Source organism: Rhincodon typus, chromosome 35 (genome assembly GCF_021869965.1).
Source record: "Rhincodon typus isolate 14 chromosome 35, sRhiTyp1.1, whole genome shotgun sequence".
Taxonomy (NCBI): Eukaryota; Metazoa; Chordata; class Chondrichthyes; order Orectolobiformes; family Rhincodontidae; genus Rhincodon; species Rhincodon typus.
Window position 1 is genome coordinate 5,247,020 of NC_063366.1, and position 18,357 is coordinate 5,265,376.

The 18,357-nt window shown below is 46.5% G+C and overlaps 1 protein-coding gene across 1 annotated transcript in view; it reads right to left on the minus strand.

The window, feature by feature from the left end:
- LOC109923908 (RLA class II histocompatibility antigen, DP alpha-1 chain-like) overlaps positions 1–18,357 on the minus strand; it is a 49,272-nt gene that overhangs the window by 21,513 nt on the left and 9,402 nt on the right. The window contains exon 3 of the mRNA XM_048616905.1: positions 7,633–7,914. Within this exon, the coding sequence (XP_048472862.1) occupies positions 7,633–7,914 (282 nt within the window). The remainder of the gene's footprint in view (positions 1–7,632; positions 7,915–18,357) is intronic.

Here is an 18,357-nt window from a genome sequence, read left to right on the forward strand (position 1 = left end):
TTCCTTATTAGCTTTCCTCGTATCAGGATGTCATCAAAGTAAATGGCTATCTGGGGTAGACCTTGCAAAATGTTCTCAGTCATCTGCTGAAAAAATTGAACAGGCTGAAGATACCCCAAATGGCAGTTTTATGTATTATACAAGCCCTTATGCATATGAATCATAGCATACTTCTGGGAATTCTGGTCTAAACAAAATTGCAAGTAAGTGTGTCTCATGACCAGCTATGTGAAGAACAGCCCGTTTTCCAGCTTTGCATTTAAATCCTCTATCCGAGGCATTGGGTATTTACCCAGCTGCAGAAAACGGTTTACCTTTTGTTTAAAATCCCCACAAAGGTGAACCGAGCTGTCAGACTTCAAAATTAGTACAAACTGAACTGGTTTGATGATTCCTTCACTTTCCAGCCTCTTGATTTTTGCCCCTTCTTATACACACAAGGCAAATGGCACTGGGTAGGTTTTGCATAATCACGGAATTGCTTCCTGGTCAATATGCAAAGTGGCCTCAGCTCCTTTGATAGTCCCTGGATCTTCCTGGAAGACTTCCGGGTACTTAATTAGGACTTCACTCAGGCAGCCATTTGCTAATTGAAAAACGTTGTGCCAATCTAGATAAATCTCTTGCAACTAATTTCACCCCATCAAGCTTGGGCCTGAGCCTTTTACTACGATTGGTGGTAACTGAACCAGCTGCTTCTTATAAGAGACCGGAACTGAAGTTGTATGCTTAACCTGTAAAGGTTCTCAGCCTTACTGAGGTCTTACGCAAGCTTAAAGGTTGGAGTCCAGAGCGAATTTTGTTTAAAAACTGGTTCTGCGATCACTGATATAATTACGCCAGTATTGACCTCCAGTTGAACCAGATGACCATTTAACCAGATGTGTATCTGATTTGGATGTTGCTAAGCAATTTAATTGTTCCAAACCTGATGTAGGTGGACTTTCCAGGGTATGAACTCTCCTGGATACCCTCCTGCTTACCAGCCTATGAGTTCTCTTACTCAATTTTGATTTAGTAAGACTCTTTTGCTGTCTCAAGTCCACAGACCAGCAGCAACTAGAATGTCTTGCCAGCCAGAACTCTGAAGGAAATTTGAAATGTTTGGCCAAGGCTTGGCTTTGTTTGGGATTTTGCTGTGGACTGACCTAGAGTCCCTCTGATCTGAGTATGTTCTGACTGAGGCTCTGCGATTGCTTTCACTCAAGTGGTTTTCCCAAAACTCAATCAGACTGGCGAGGGTGTCTACTTCCATCAGAATACCCTGCAACTCATTTCCTCCACTTGCCAAAGATAAAGCCAATTCTAACACCTGTTTGAAGTCCAGTTAAGCTTCAGCTAGAAGGTGCTTTTGCATGGTTACATCATTAATCCCACACATCAGACAGTCTCTAAGCATCTCTTTTAAGGGTTGAACCAAATTCGCAGCCTTCTGTCATTATCCGAACCTACAAAAATCCCAAAACAGATTTCCATGATTGTCAAATTACTGAATAAAACCAATAGCATCTCGGAATTAGAGGAGGCTTGGGGTCATAATATTCCTCAACTATTTCAGTCAATTCTTGAAAGGTTTTGGTATGTGGTGCCTCATGGAAAGTTCGGCTGCTAAGGACAGGAAAAGCTGCAGCTTCATAGACTATCAGGAGAATTATTTATTGTTTTTCATCTGCTACAATGTTGCATGCCCAGAAAAAATAATGCATTCTTTCCACATACTTAGCCCAGATCTTGTTGGCAGGGTTGAACAAGTCAAGCTTTCCCAACACAGAAATCATGTAAGAAATGCTTATCTCGACTCAAAGACGACTGTTGCAAATGAATTTCTTCAGGATTGTGCTTTACTCTCGTTGCCACTGAAATATCTCCACAGTATCCTGTTACCAAGTCACCCTTTATTTACACATGGACACTCCTTGACTTTAGTACTGCCTCTTACAGAGTAAAACAGCAGAGATGTCAGTATCTCTGACACTCCTGTTTATATCTGTCAGCTAGAGTTCCCTGATTCGACCAGGTTAACAGCCCCAGTCAGGGAACCCATTCTATGAGGTCCACCTGGCTGACCTCATTACAATCACTGCAATATGAAGTTGAAGGGGGTATATCACCTCAGGAGAAGGGCATATACAGCATGAGACAATCATTAAAACAGTACTGGGAGCTGTCAGTCTGCCATTACAGGCAGGTTAAAACATATCAGGGGAACAGACCCGATTCAATTAGGTAACCAATGGACAGTTGAGGTAGATGAGAAGGCAGTCGCAATAGGTCTTGAGTTTTGGGTAGCAGCAACAATTGGTTTGGAGGAAATAAACATGGTATATTTACACCAGGATACGGAAGAGGAAGCGAAAGCAATCGGAAGACCAAGGAATGATAAAACGTGAATCTGGTGAAGATTGGAAAGGGTGATAGAACCATGTTGTACTTAACATGGCCTCATCAAATATTCCATGGAAATGCACGCCATGGGAAAGAGCCCACATTGGGTAGGATGGGCAGATGCTGGCGGTAGTAAAGAATGGGAAGAGATAGTGTTTGCTCTAACAGTGATGCCTGGCTTGAGCCCAAACTGACTTGGGGAGACAAGTCTACGGTCCCCATGTCATGCCAACATTGACCAAAGGGACCATGAGAGCAGTTGCAAATTGATTACTGCCTGTAAGAGTGGTAGAGGCAGAAATCTTCATAACATTTAAGAAGTATATAGATGTGCACTTGTGATGCCAAGATATACAAGTCTGTGGGCCAAGTGCTGAAAAATGGAATTAGAATTGTTAGGAGGTTGTATTTGACTGGCACTGGAGCAATTTTTTTGTGCTGTAGATCTCTGTGGCTATGATTTGACAAAACCCCTTTCACTAAATTGGGGAAAATCATATTGTTTGATCATTGTTAACCAATTTACAAGGTGGGTGGAAGCCTATCCTGCAAGAAACTGTTCAGTGACAAATGTTGTTTGAGGAATTGTGGAGGAGGTAATACCTAGGTAGGGAATACCATTACAGATAATTCAGATCAGGGAGCACATTTTACAGAATGAGTGTTTATTATTAGTAGATGAAGTCTAATATGGATAAATGAGATGTTATCCATTTTGGTAGCACATACAGGATGACAGATTATTATCTGAATGGTGATAGATATGGAAAGTGATGTAAAACAGTCACTGAAAGTAAGCATATAGGTGCAGCAGGTGGTGAAGAAGGCAAATGGTATGTTGGCCTTCATAGTGAGAGGTTTCGCGAGTACAGGGGCAGGGATGTCCAGCTGCAGTTGTACAGGGCCTTGGTGAGGCCACACCTGCAGTATTGTGTACACGTTTTGATCGCCTCATCTGACAAAAGATGTTCTGGCTAGGGACGGGGCGCAACAAAGAGCTGTCAATCTGATTTCTGGGCTGGCAGATTGACACATGAAGAGAGGCTGGATCAGTTAGGATTATATTCACTAGAGTTAGAAGAATGATGGGGGAATCTCCTAGAAACCTATAAAACTCTAACAGGGCTAGATAGAGTAAATGCAGGAAGGATGTTTCTGATGGTCATAGTCTAGGGATGTGGCGAGGCCATTTAGGACAGGGATGAAGAGAAATTTCTTCACCCAGATAGTGGGGAGTCTCTTGAATTCTCTGCCACAGAAAACCACTGAGACCAAAATTATTTTCAAGAAGCAATTTATATCATTCAAGGGCTAAAAGAATCAAAAGATCCAGGAAGGAAGTAGGAACAAGGCACTGAATTGGAGGATCGGCATGATCATATTGAATAGTGGAGCAAGCTCAAAGGGCTGAATGGCCTACTCCTGCTCCTACTTACTATGCTTCTATTATAAAGGATTAATGTGTGATGGAGGAGTAGCAATTTATTAGGAGGCACAGGGAATATGTTGGGATGAGAAAACCATATAGAAAAGATAGATGCCTCAGGCGTCATGAGCAACGTGTGGTCAGCAAAGGTGAACGAGGCAAACAAAAATTTAGAATGCAGATGGAATTTTGTCTTTTATTAACATGGAATTTAAAAACAGGGAAGCGTTTATCGTGTGGGTTTCCTCCTGGTGCTTTAATTTCCTCCTACAGTCCAAAGGTGTGCAGGTAAGTGGATTGGCCATGGGAAATGCAGTGTTATAGGGTTAGAATTTAAAATAGAATTAAGTTTATTGTCATGTGTACTCAAGTATAGGGGTACATGAATACAGTGAAGAGTGTATAATGTGACATTCCTGGTGCCGTCTTAGGTACAAAGGTGCCTGGGTACAAAATCTTAGGTAGAAAGTAGAAAAATAAAGAAATAAAAGTTCAACATTACAGTTGTTTTCAGTACAAAGAAATAAAGTTTAAGTCCCAAATTAAAATCCTTCTTTAACCATGGGCCTGCAGTCGCTCCATGTTGGGCTTTCCCCCTAGGGCTTGATCTATCTCTCCTGTGCTGGGCTCAGTCTGTCAGCCTTCTCACTGCTGGCTCACCAGCTGCTTCGTCACAGGCTTCCAGAGTCCCACCCTGGTGGCGATCCAGGCCTGCAGCCACTTCTAAGTTGCCACGGACAACCAGAGTTCTGCCTAGGTTCACCAACCACTTTGTGGCCAAAGACCCTGCTCTGGGCCCTTAGACCCTGCCAGTGCTGCCACTGCCTCCACGACCAAGCTTCTTCCAGAAGGTAAGTAGAGAGAAATACTAAAAAAAAAGCAGAAAAGAAAAAAAAAGCAAGAAAAGAACAAAGATAGGCAGTCAGAGTGGATGGGCTCCAACTCAGGAGGCTTACACTCCACTGCCTCCTTGGTTGTACTGAAGAGAGATTGAATAGGGCTGGGTCTGGATGGGATGGTCTTTGGATGGTCAGTGTAGACTTGATGGGCCGATTGGCCTTTTTCTGCATTGTAGGAATTCTACCCACTCATTCCTCATAGCTTCAGTTTTTAAACCACAGTTGTAAAGCTTGTGTAACTCCTCTGTTCTGGTACTTTGGCAAGATGGCAATGGAGTATAGGTTCTGAGCCCAGGGTTTGTTGACTCTGTCCACTTTTCTTATAGTTTCTCCTCTTTATTTTCTCGGTTTTCTCATTTATTTTCCTTTTACATTTTATTTTTCTTATCTCTGTTGAAGAGCTTGATTGCAGTGACGGCATCAGTGGCAGCAAATAAGCCCAGCGCAGACTCGAGGTGGCGGTGTGGAGAGTGTTTTGGTTTTCTCAGCAACTTTTGCATCATCGAGGTGGTCCTTGGGCTGACTCATGGCTGCTGCGGCAGCAACAGCGAGTTTGGGCTCCCAGCAGTATCTGCGCCCAGCGCCAATTCATGGCGGTTGTGGTGGTGGTGAGTTTGGGCCCAGTACAAGACCTGGCGGCATCAGCTAGATGGGCATGAAACGGTTTCATGGTGCTGGCGCAGTTGGGTTTGGACGAGCGTAGTACCCATCGACATCAGTGGCGTCTGCATTGGCGACATCCATTGAGGTGTCATAGTGGCAAGGGCTTCGGTGGAGGCAAGATGGCGCTGATGAGTGGTGACTTTCATTCTAGTGGCAGCTGCACAGCAAAGGGGACTTGGACCTGTCGACCAGACCCATGGCCCATGATGGAGCACTTAACAGGAAGGACTGTAAAGTTGAACATTTCTTTATTTCTTTATTTTTCTGCCTTTATATTCTATGTTTCGGGTTTTTTTTCCTGTGTTTTAAGATGACATTAGAGAGTGGTGACACTATACAACACTTTTCACTGTATTTTGTAACAAAATACATCCAACAATAAGTAAACCAGATCAAAAGTAATCACGTTTGAACAATTACATCCTTGCTGTAATGTGACCAGAACTGTACAAAAAACTCCAGCTGTGGCCTAATCAGTGTCTTTTATAATTTCAGCATTACATTCCTGCTCTTGTATTCAGTACCTCACCCAATGAAGTAAAGTATCCCATATGCCTTCTTTACCACCTTCTCTACCTGTCCTGTATCTTCTGGGATCTGTGGACACGAACTCCAAGATCTCTCACTTCTACTGCTCTCAATACCCTCCCATTTATAGTGTTCTCCCTCGCTATGTTTGACTTCCCCAAATGCATAATGGAATTTGATTCCATTTGCCACTTTTCCACCCACTCAATCAAACCATCAATATCATGAGTATGAAGACAGTCTTCCCTCTCTCTTCAACCTCAGTATGGCCTCAGAGGATGAGGAATTAATAACCGGAAACAAGGAAATGGAAAAGAACCAAGACTTTTTTTCTGTTTGTCTTCACAGTAGAAAACACAAAAAAACTTCCCAAGTATAGTACAAATGCAGTGGGAAAACAGAGAAGCAGAACTAAAACAATCACAGCACCAGAGAAAAACTACTCAGAAATCAGATGGAACTAAATACCAACAAGTCCCCTGTACCAGATGGTCAGTTTCAAATTAAGTGAGCGTCGAGATAATAGTTGTAATCTTCTAAAAGTCCCTCGATTCTGTAAATGTCCAAGCAGATTGGAAAGTCACAAATGTAACACCTGTATGCAAGAAAGGAAGGAGATAGGTTTCTGCTTACTATCGGATAGTTAGTCTACAGTGGCTCCAGAGTAAAAATTGCAGGGGGGTGTGGTTTTGCTGTGGACAGCAGAGTTGTTGATTTGAGTGGGAGAGCTGCATGGGGTGGGCATCTTTGAGGATCAATGGATATTTTCCAAACATAGATTCTTGGCTAACAAAGGTTTCAGGATAGACAGGGAGTGGAACTGAAGCTACAATTGGATGATAAATGATTTTATTGATTCGCTGAACAAGGTCGACATGCTAAAAAGCCTTCGCTTGCTCCTATTTCTTATGATCTTATAATCTTGTGGGAAGGAACAATACAGAGATAAATAAGAGATAATATTCAGTGAATTAATGTGAAAATTACAGATTAAATTATGGAAAAAACACTTCTTCATTTTGTCTTCAATTAATTTGTTTCATGGTTAAAATATAAAACATTGAGTTGAAATTATATTTCAAGGAGGCGCAGAATATATCTTGTAGCTCAAAACGTTTTCAGTTCATTAGTTAAGTATCATTAACAAAATCAGTATTTCTGAAGGTAGTCCAATGAATGAAAAACTGAAGAAAAAGAAAATAATCTAAAATATGGGAGATCAAAAATATCTAAAATACACAAGACAAAAAAAAACAAAATGTAACACACACATGTTGCACTTGGCACGATGCTAGGATTTTGCTCCTTATGTAGCTTCCGCAGAACCGAGGCTGGCTAATTTACCGAGCATTATCTAACGTTTCAGGTTCACTGTTATCTTATTGGATATTATGCAATGTGAAAATATAACATTTGGTCAGGAGCTGAACATCCGCTACAGATGGATTTAGGAGCACCAAACACATTGGAAATCATTTTTCCATTTTATGTGGATTAACCTTTCAAAGCAGGATTAAATTTTCAGTTACATTGTGCCTTTCATAGTCTCATTATATTCCAAAGTGCTCCACAGCCAAGTAAGTAATTTTGAAGTGTAGTCTTTGCTGAAATGTAAGGAATATGTCAGCCAATTAAAGAAGAAAGATTAACTAGTACAGTTTGGGTATTACACAGCAGCTTGTCATAAATCAATTCTAATCTCAGTTTCCAAATTATCAAATCAATACTGACCCCAGAATACAGTCGCTGGTTCCTGCAGCCCCTCATGTTCCACATGACAGGAATACATGTCTCCAGGATTCGGGATGAAGCTCAGGTATGTGAATCTCTGGTAGGAATAATCCTGTTTCATATAGAACTCCGTAATGTTGACTCCGTCAGTCACTGGCTCACTGTTCCTCAACCATGTCATGCTGATGTGTGGAGGGTAGAATCTATCAGCCAGACAGATCAATGTGTTGGGCTGCCCCCATTCAACAGGCTCTTCAGGATACATGGCAATCTGGGGGGCAACTGTGGAGAGACACAGCACATAGCAATAGGTACAATTAACCAATGAGATATAGCTGGATAAACAAAATACAATTGGTAATCTGTAGAGTGTGGAAAATCATCAGTTCCGTGACTGATAAGAGATCACCAGGTCAGGTGAGAAATTAGACATTGAGTATTGTTGAGAAAAGTCACACTGTCAAAGTTTTTTGTTTTGCACCAAATCAGCAATTCACAAGAAATACCAAAAGGGTTGCAGCGGGGAGCTTGGGGAAGCCAACATTTATACTGCAGGAGGAGAATGCTGATTGGTTGGCAAGAAAACCCTGATTGGTAGGGGTGTTGCCATGGAGAATGCAACTATCAATGATGATTGATAGTCAAAGCTCTGCCAGATTTCGTTTAGACTTCAAACCAGGCTGGTGAACTCTGTTTTGGTCAAGACATTGCCCGGGAAATGAATGGCTGTCACCTATTTAGTTGAGTTTGAAGCAGGTGTGGTATGTGCACTTGTTCCTTCTGTTTGCAAAGAACAGGGCTCAGTGTGTGCAAATATATCCAGCTTCTGTTGCATGCTCCACACTGCAAGCTTGACTGACAATCCTCAATTGGTTACCAGCTTCACACACTCAGGATTATCCAGAAAATGCCTCCCAATTGCTGAACTTCATTTAATGTTGGACACTGCTGGGAGTTTAGTAAGTGCAGGCTGGTTGGGTTATACTATTTCTGTTGTAATATGAGTGGCATTTGCCACTTTGTGCCACAGTCATATGCTGCTATCAAGCCAAAAAGATTTTCTGCCTAACACACAAATTAGCAATATGTGATATGAATTTCAGAGCACTAGTGTTACACCAGGTATGTAATTGTACCAAGAGACTGGTGGATCATATCAAACAGTAAATCCCTTTGATTTTTCATAACTGTATCCAACCAGCCTGTACCTTTTCATCAGGACTGTGATTGAAACATCATTGGACTTGAGACATTAACTTTTTTTTCTCATGCTGTGTGACCTGCTGAGAATTTTCAGCATTTTTGTTTGCATTTTAGATTTCCAGCATTTAAAATATTTATCGTCTCTACCACAAAAAAAAAGGTAAGTTCATCTGTATCTGGGACAGTTGGTTGGATCTTGTCTGGGACAGTGGAAAACTCTCGGTTCTTGTTACATCTGAAATTTTGTGAAGTCTCATGTGTGAAGCATACCAACTGAACCAATCTGACATCTATCCAGTTAATACTCTTAAGTTTGTGTGAAGGAAAAGCACTCAGAGAGAGAGAGAAAGAGAGAGAGCAACCTGGAAAGGGAAAGGTAGAAGGGAGGTGGATCTGGAAAGAGAGGGGCCTGAAGGCTGAAACTTTGAAACATGGACCTATACTGCTACGGAAAGTTAAGGTTGGTGCTGTTGCCTGGGCCTGAGTGGGAGTTGCTATGTGCTGCCTGGAGGCTCCTTAGGCAGTTGCTGCAAACTCTCCTGCTACCTATGGCCCATTAATCCACGCTGGACGGCGTGGCTTGAAGTACGATGACCAATTCCACACCAATGTTATCTGTGGCAGGGATCGGTCGCTCCTATGCTGGGGCAGCTGCTCCTGCTTCAGCCCCAGTGGTGGCTACAGCCCTATCACTGTTCAGGCTCTTGACAAAGAGCCTGGGAGTAAAACGTTATACCCACTTGGACACGGGACTGCACGAAGACAATGGCTGGTGTAGCTGGTTCTCCATCCACTGTCACAGTGTCTAAGCAAGTCTGTCTTTTTAATTTGGACTGAGCAGGCAGTGAACCTGGCTTGGAAAAAGGTTACTTAGGGTGGGATCTAGTTGCTGGTGAATTCCTTAGAGATCATGGCACGCAGGCTCAGAGTCTCCAACATCCTGTGTTTGTTGCCAGTGATCTCTTCCTCCCCATGGCAGCTGGAGGAAGGTGAGGTTAGGGATATTGCCCATCTGTCTTGGACTGAAGAACAAGCTCTGACATACCTATTCCTTCCGACCCTAATCTTTGTCAGCATGGCCCGAGAGGAGGTGATTGAGGGGACCTTCACTGTGTTCCATGAAGGTACAGCCTATCGCACCCTCTGGACAGCGGATGGAGTGTGGTGTCACTTGTGTAAGGAGGTGGGGCATGTTAGAAGGAATTGTTCCACCTTTAAGATCACCAAAGCAACACTGGTGACACTGCAAACACCTTTGGAAAACAACACATGGGGCCCTACAAACTGGACATAAGCCACATGTCTCTGTCATCATGGCTTCTGGTGGGGAGGAAGGAGTGATGTGGTTGGTTGGCTCGCCAAGCTGGTTCGTTGTTGTTCCGCGGATGTTTCATTACCCTGCTGGGTAACATCATCAGCCCCTGATGAAGCGCCGTTGCGTTTTCCCACCTGTTATTTAAACTCTGGTATCCGTTGGAATTCGTTACCTCATTTCCGGTTTTTCTTCACAGTCGTGTATATATAGAGTCTAATTCTACGTGTCTATGGATGGCTTTCTTGGTGGAGAACCAGGCCTCTAGGAATTCCTGTGCTTGTCTCTGTTTGGCCTGTCCTAGGATCCTGATGTTGTCCCACTCAACTGGTGGTTCTCCTTATCCATGTGAATGGAGATGAGTGAGTACTGGGCATGTCTTTTTGTTGTTAGTTGGTGTTCGTGTACTCTTGTGGCCAGTTTCCTACCTGACTGTCCAATGTAATGTTTGTCGCAGTCCTTGCATTGAATCTTGTATATCACGTTGGTTCTATCCATAGTCGGTAAGGGGTCTTTGGTTCAAGTTAGCAGTTGGCATAGGGTTGACTTAGGTTTGTGTGCCACTCTGATGCCCAATGGTCATTGGAAGGAGTGAGCAAGATGAGGCACCTAGAGGTGCCTCTACCACCCCACCTCCACCCCCTGCCCCCTACCTGATGCATCCCTGCAGCGCCTCACGTCTAAGTCTCAACTATGTCCCTTCAGTGCAGTTCACACGTAGGGCTTTCCAGTCCTGCATTGCCCCAGTGCGGTGATCCAGTGCCCAGTCCTCGGCCTTCAACATTTCAGTGCAAGGGCCCCAAGTCAGGGCTGGAGATTACAACAGCAATATTTCCCAAACCCTTCACTCCCATACCCAACCCCAGCCTCTTTGAGAGGATCAGGGGAAGGAGCAAGAAACTAAGAGAGACCAGGAGTGGCAGGGGAATGGAGGCCGCCATCACAATCCAGCAGAGGCTCTGCTTCCTGCAGGGGAAGGACTTCCCTGTCACCAGGGTCAGGTGCTGTTCCTCCCCCCGGGGTGAGCCCACAGTGCCTCTTCCCCCTCCTGTGCTGTGGTCTGGTTGATCCAGAGCCTCGAGGGTTTGCAGCAGGCTCTCCCTCTCCCTCAAATCTGCCGGTCCCCGGGGACAAGCCAGACCCCTGCTCAGTGTGTGGTGTGGACATTGTAAATCCCTCTGGGCCACCAGGTGGTGGAGAAGAGGAGAAGAGGTGGAGATTGGACATCCAGTCCCTATACACCTGCATTCCCCATGCAGATGGCCTAAAAGCCCTCCGCTTCTTCCTCTTCCGCAGGCCCGAACAGTCCCCCTCCACCGACACCCTTATCTGCCTAACCAAACTTCTCCTTCAACTCCTCCCACTTTCTACAGACGAAAGGGGGTGGCCATGGGTACCCGCATGGGCCCAAGCTACACCTGCCTCTTTGTAGGATATGCGGACCAGTCCCTTTTCCGCAGCTACACTGGCCCTAAACCCCACCTCTTCCTCCGTTACATCGATGACTATATTGGCGCCACCTCGTGCTCCCACTAGGAGCTCGAACAGTTCATCAACTTTACTAACACCTTTCACCCCAACCTCAAGTTCACCCGGACCATCTCTGATACCTCTCTCTCCTTCCTGAACCTCTGTTTCCATCTCTGGTGACCACCTCAAAACCGATATCTGTTTCAAGCCCACCGAATCCCACAGCTACCTAGACTACACCTCCTCTCACCCACCTTCCTGCAAGAATGCGATCCCCTATTCCCAATTCCTCTGCCTCCGCCGCATCTTCTCCCAAGATGAGGTGTTCCACTCCCAGACATCCCAGATGTTTTCGTTTTTCAACTTCTCCCCTTCAGTGGTCAAAAATGCTCTTGACCGCATTTCTTGTGTTTCCCGCACCTCAGCCCTCACACCCCCTCCCCGCAATAAAAACAAAGACAGAATTCCCCTTGTCCTCACATATCACCTCATTAACCTCCAGATTCAAATAATCATTCTCCGCCACTTCCACCACCTCCAATCTGACTCCACTACGAAGGAGATATTTCCCTCCCCACCCTTATCTGCCTTCTGGAGGGACCGCGCTCTCCATGACTCCCTCGTCTGCTCCACACTCCACACTAGCCCCACCACCCCCGGCACTTTTCCCTGCAACCACAGGAGGTACTGTACCTGCCCCTACACCTCGCCCCTCACCTCCATCCAAGGAACCAAAAAAACCTTCCACATTAAACAGATATTCACCTGCACATTCGCTAATATGGCCTATTGTGTCCGCTATTCCCGATGTGGCCTCCTCTACATCGGGGAACCAAGCGGAGGCTCAGAAACCGCTTTGTAGAGCACCTACACTCGGTTCACCACAAACGACAACACCTCGTTGCAAACCACTTCAACTCCCCCTCCCACTCCCTGGGTGACATGTCCATCCAGGGCCTCCTCCAGTGTCACAATGACGCCATCCGGAAACTGGAGGAACAGCTCCTCATATTCCGCCTTGGGAGACTACAGCCCAATGGCCTCAATATGGACTTTACCAGTTTCAAAATCTCCCCACCCCCGGCCTCGTCCCAAGACCAGCCCCACCCTCTCATCCCTGCTTCCTTGACCTGTCCATCTTCTCTCCCACCTATCCGCTCCTCCCACCTCACTGACCAATCCCCACCACTGCTTACCTGCACTCACCTATCGCCATCCCACCTACCTTCCCCAGCCCCACCCCTGCTCTGTTTATTTATTTCAGAGCTCCCTTCCCCTCCCCCATTTCTGAAGAAGGGTCCCGACCCAAAACGTCAGCTTTCCTGCTCCTCTGATGCCGCCTGGCCTGCTGTGTTCCTCCAGCTCCACACTGTATTGTTTCTGACTGCAGATCAGCAGTTCTTACTATCTCTAAATGGAGAAGAGGAAGGTGTTTTCCTCACTTTTCCCTCTCAGACTGTTTTCCCAGGTGTCTTGGTCCTGGGGGAGGGCAGCGGAGAACCTTTCCCAGTGTTACAGCATCCCAGTGTCAGGAGAGGAGTGGGGCCCCCTCGTCTCTGCCGCCCAATGACCTAGGCCCAGAATATCCCTTGATGAAGTCCATCAGGAAGCCTCTGCCAGTGACCCTGGGGGTAGTGTCACTGGGAGGTTATAGCTGGCTAGTGGTGCTGGACCATCCTCTGCTCTCAGTGGGGGAGGGGCCGGTGGCCAAGGACAACTGCCTGGAGGAGGAGTCAGGCTCCGGTGGTGAGCATTGGAGATAACGCGGAGTCAGTCTCCAGTGAGGATTCACTGGTGTCCTTCACCTAGCTCCATCCCCATCCCCATCGAGAACCTCCTGGACTTTGTTTCCAAAACCCTTGGTTGCTGTGACACAGTCTAGCTGACTCTGAACTGTTGCAAGTAATTTGAACTGGTCTTCTGGTCCACCTGGGCTGCTTTTAGCACACGCAGGTTGGTCTGGAATGACAGCTGGTGGATCAAGCCATTCCTCGTTGCACTCATGAGGGAGACGAGGGACCTGCATGCCCTTCCTTCAGAAGCCACCTGACTCTGGGAGTGGTAAAGAGGGGTCTACATGAGTGACCTTGCCACCAATTCTGGTGGGGTCACCATTTTGTTGTCCTCACGTTTTCAGCTGGAGATCTGCAGGCATTTTGGGACATTTGCAACCATATACAAGTCCTGGAGGAATATTTTGCGGCTGGTGAGCTGTCCTTTTCTTGGCACAGGGCAGTTATTGTCCTGTTGCCAATGAAAGGGGGTCTTCATTCTCTTAAGAGCTGGCGTCCAGTCTCCCTCCTCAGCACAGATTACAAAGTTTTGACCAGGACGTTGTCATCTTGCCCGGGATCTGTGCTGGACCACGTGATCCAGTCATACATGGTTCCAGGACAGAGGAACCATGACAAAGTCCATCTCGTCCAGGAAATGAGATAACAAGGTGTAGAGCTGGATGAACACAGCAGGCCAAGCAGCATCAGAGGAGCAGGAAGGCTGACCTTTCGGGTCTAGACCCTTCTTCAGAAATGGGGGAGGGGAAGGGGATTCTGAAATAAATAGGGAGAGAGGGGGAGGCAGATAGAAGATGGATAAAGGAGAAGATAGGTGGAGAGGAGACAGACAGGTCAAAGAGGCGGGGATGGAGCCAGTAAAGGTGAGTGTAGGTGGGGAGGTAGGGAGGAGATAGGTCAATCCAGGGAGGATGGACAGGTCAAGGGGGCGGGATGAGGCCTCCTCTACATCGGGGAAAGCAATTGGAGGCTTGGAGACTGCTTTGTGGAACACCTACGCTTGGTTCGCGACAAACGACTGCACCTCCCAGTCGCGAACCACTTCAACTCCACCTCCCACTCCTTGGACGACATGTCCATCCTGGGCCTCCTGCAGTGCCACAACGATGCCACCCAAAGGTCGCAGGAACAGCACCTCATATTTCGCTTGGGAACCCTGCAGTCCAATGGTATCAATGTGGATTTCACAAGCTTCAAAATCTCCCCACCCCCTACCGCATCCCAAAACCAGCCCAGCTTGTCCCCGCCTCCCTAACCTGTTCTTCCTCCCACCTATCCCCTCCTCGCATCTCAAGCCCCACCCCCATCTCCTACCTACTAACCTCATCCCGCCCCCTTGACCTGTCCGTCCTCCCTGGACTGACCTATCTCCTCCCTACCTCCCCATCTACACTCACCTCTACTGCCTCCACCCCGCCTCTTTGACCTGTCTGTCTCCTCTCCACCTATCTTCTCCATTATCCATCTTCTATCTGCCTCCCCCTCTCTCCCTATTTATTTCAGAACCCCCTTCCCCTCCCCCATTTCTGAAGAAGGGTCTAGGCCCGAAACGTCAGCCTTCCTGCTCCTCTGATGCTGCTTGGCCTGCTGTGTTCATCCAGCTCTACACCTTGTTAGATTCTCCAGCATCTGCAGTTCCTACTATCTCTGGTCCAGGCAATGATCTATTTTTATCAATGGACTGGTCAATCAAGCGCCTTCCTGTCCCTCCACCAAGAGAAGGTGTTCGACAGGTTGATCATGCGTATCTGCTCAGAACTCTGTGCGCATTTGGGTTCGGGACACAGTTCGTTGCCCAGATCCAACTTTTGTACACTGCCGCAGAGTGTCTGATTAATATTAACAGGTCTCTGATGGTGCTTCTTTGCTTTGGGAGAGGAGTGCGTCAGGGCTGCCCCTTGTCCAGCCCAGCTGTATTCCTTGTGTGTGGAGCCTTTCCTGTGCTTCTTGCGGAGAAGGTTGTTGGGCTGGGTCTGGGTGGGCTGGGCACCAGAGCGGTTCTTTTGGCCTGCACCAATGACATGCTCCTCATGTTCACCAACCCGGCTGACCTGGGGAGGATGCGTGAGGGCCAGGCAGTGTACATGGCGGCATCTTCACCAGGATCTACTGGGCGAAATGTCACAGACTCCTGGTCGATCTGTGATGATTAGATTCCTTGCTGGAGGAGTTACGGGAGTTCAGCTAGAGTACCACCCATCTCCTTTATCTGGGAGTCTTCAGCTCCAGTGTCCTGAACTTCCCTCAGGAACATGTGCCCTACACCCTAAGCCAACTCTTAGGTCTGTGTAGTGTGTCTTTGTACAGGCTGCTGCTGCAGACCATCTACCTTGAGTCTTATGTCTGCTGCCTGGACATGCCTTGGCAGGTTTATTTGCTCTGGGCAGCAGGGATCCCCATTGGAGTCTCTCTATGCAGGGGTCCTCCCTTTTCCTATTGAGCACAGCAGGCTCCAGGCCCTATGCACTGAGTGGATTATCAAGGAAGAGGTAGAGATCTCTCATGCTGCAATGAGAAACCAGTATTTTTAATTTTGGACAGAGGTTGTGATGTGTGTTACTTTTCAAAAGAATGACTGAAGCCAAGTATAAAATGTCAAGGTATGGTTTCCCACTGATGTGCCCTGAATCTGAACCTTCTGCCCAGTGGAAAATGAAACAGATATCTGTACACAGGCTACGTTCTTATTGAAGCAGAAGCAAGGTATAGGCTTGGCACTGTTGCTTTTGAACACAAACATAAAAAGTTGTAAAGTATCTTCTGAGCTGGAAATAGTACGAACTGCTGATGCTGGAGAATCTGAGATAACACGGTGTAGAGCTGGATGAACACAGCAGGCCGAGCAGGAAGGCTGACGTTTTGGGTCTGGACCCTTCTTCAGAAAATTGAGCTGGAGACCTGTTCTTTGCACAATGTGGAATTATACACTAGTCTAATGTAGAGGATATGAATAAAATCACAGAAATTGCTACAAGTCAGGAAATAGAAGGAGAGAGGAGCTCAGAAAAATCACATTCACCATGGAAGTGGAACTGAGCACATTGTTGAAGCTAGGGCTGACAAGTGCCTGGGTCCTGATGGATCTCGTCCTTGGTCTTAAAAGATATGGCTAGTGGTGTAGTTGATGCAACATTTTTAATATTCCAAAATTCTATAGATTCAGAGAAAGTTCCCCTGGATTTGATGACAGCAATTGTAACTCCTTTATTCAAAAAAAAGATGAAGACAGAAATCAGGAAACTGCAGGCTTATTAACTTAACATCTGATTGAAGCAAATGTTCAGAGCTATAATAAAACACGGTATAACAGGGCACTTAGAAAAGGTCAAGGTAAGTCCCATGGTTTATTCTGACCACCAGACCCCATTCTCTCCAGACCACAGCTCCAGGATTTACATTGACCACCAAACATTCGTCAGCTTTAGACCCAGGCCCCATGAATTGTTCTGTGCATGAGATCTCACTCCCCTCCATGTCTAAGCCACATACATTACTCAGACTGCCCTCTACTACAAACCCAGGCTGAATGGTTTACTCTGACCAGACACTAACTCCATTCGAGATACTGGCTCCATTCAAGATACTGGTTTATTCTGACCACTAGACCCTAATCCATTCCAGATTGCAGCCCCATGGTTTAGTCTGTAAGGACTATGTATTTTTAATTTTTTTGTGCTGTAACAAACTGGAATGAGAAAAGAGATAACAAGGTGTGGAGCTGGATGAACACAGCAGGCCAAGCAGCATCAGAGGAGCAGGAAAGCTGATGTTTCAGGTCTGGACCCTTCTTCAGAAATGGGGGTGGGGGAGGGGATTCTGAAATAAATAGGGAGAGAGGTGGAGGCGGATGGAAGATGGATTAAGGAGCAGATAGGTGGAGAGGAGACAGACAGGTCAGGGAGGCGGGGATAGAGCAAGTAAAGGTGAGTGTTGGTGGGGAGTTAGGTTGGGGGTTGGTCAGTCCAGGGAGGACAGACAGGTCAAGGAGGCGGGGATGAGGCTGGTAGGTAGGAGATGGGGGTGGGGGTTGAGGTGGGAGGAGGGGATAGGTGGGAGAAAGGACGGACAGGTTAGGGAGGCGGGGACAATCTGGGCTGGTTTTGGGATGCGGTCGGGGGAGGGGAGATTTTGAAGCTTGTGAAGTCCACATTGAGACTATTGGGCTGCAGGGTTCCCAAGCGGAATATGAGGTGCTGTTCCTGCAACCTTCGGGTGGCATCGTTGTGGCACTGCAGGAGGCCCAGGATGGACATGTTGTCTGCGGAATGGGAGGGGGAGTTGAAATGGTTCACGACTGGGAGGTGCAGTTGTTTAGTGCGAACCGAGCGTAGGTGTTCCGCAAAGCGGTCCCCAAGCCTACGCTTGGTTTCCCTGATGTAGAGGAGGCCACAACGGGTATAGCAGATGCAGTATACCACATTAGCAGATGTGTAGGTGAACATCTGTTTTATTTAAAATACTATCTCTGGAATGAGAAAAGACTGTCTTATAAACCAAGATTTGGAAAAAGTGGCTGTTGTTTTAAAAGTAGAATACAACAGCCTTTATAGTCACATATATTCAATGAGTATAGTGAAAAGTTTATACGTTGCCAATTATATTGCCAACTTAGATACAAAAGTACCTAGGCACAGCTCCTTTAGTTACAAGATTTTAGACAATGCAGAAATTAAACATCCAGCATGACAGAAATAAAAATTCAGTACAGCTGACCAAGCTGGCACCTAGCCTCCAGTCTGCACCGGGCCCTCGCTTCACACTGTGCCAGCGACACGCCATGCTGGGATGCTGCTATGGGAGGCCGGAAGGTTGTCACACCATACCGGGAGGCCCCTGTGGGGAGCTGCTGCTCCAGGTAGGGAGTCATCGCCGGAAGCCAGGAATCATTGCTTGCTGGAGGCCAGGAGCCGAAGGGGAAAAAGAAAGAAAAAAAAGAAAGCACTAGGA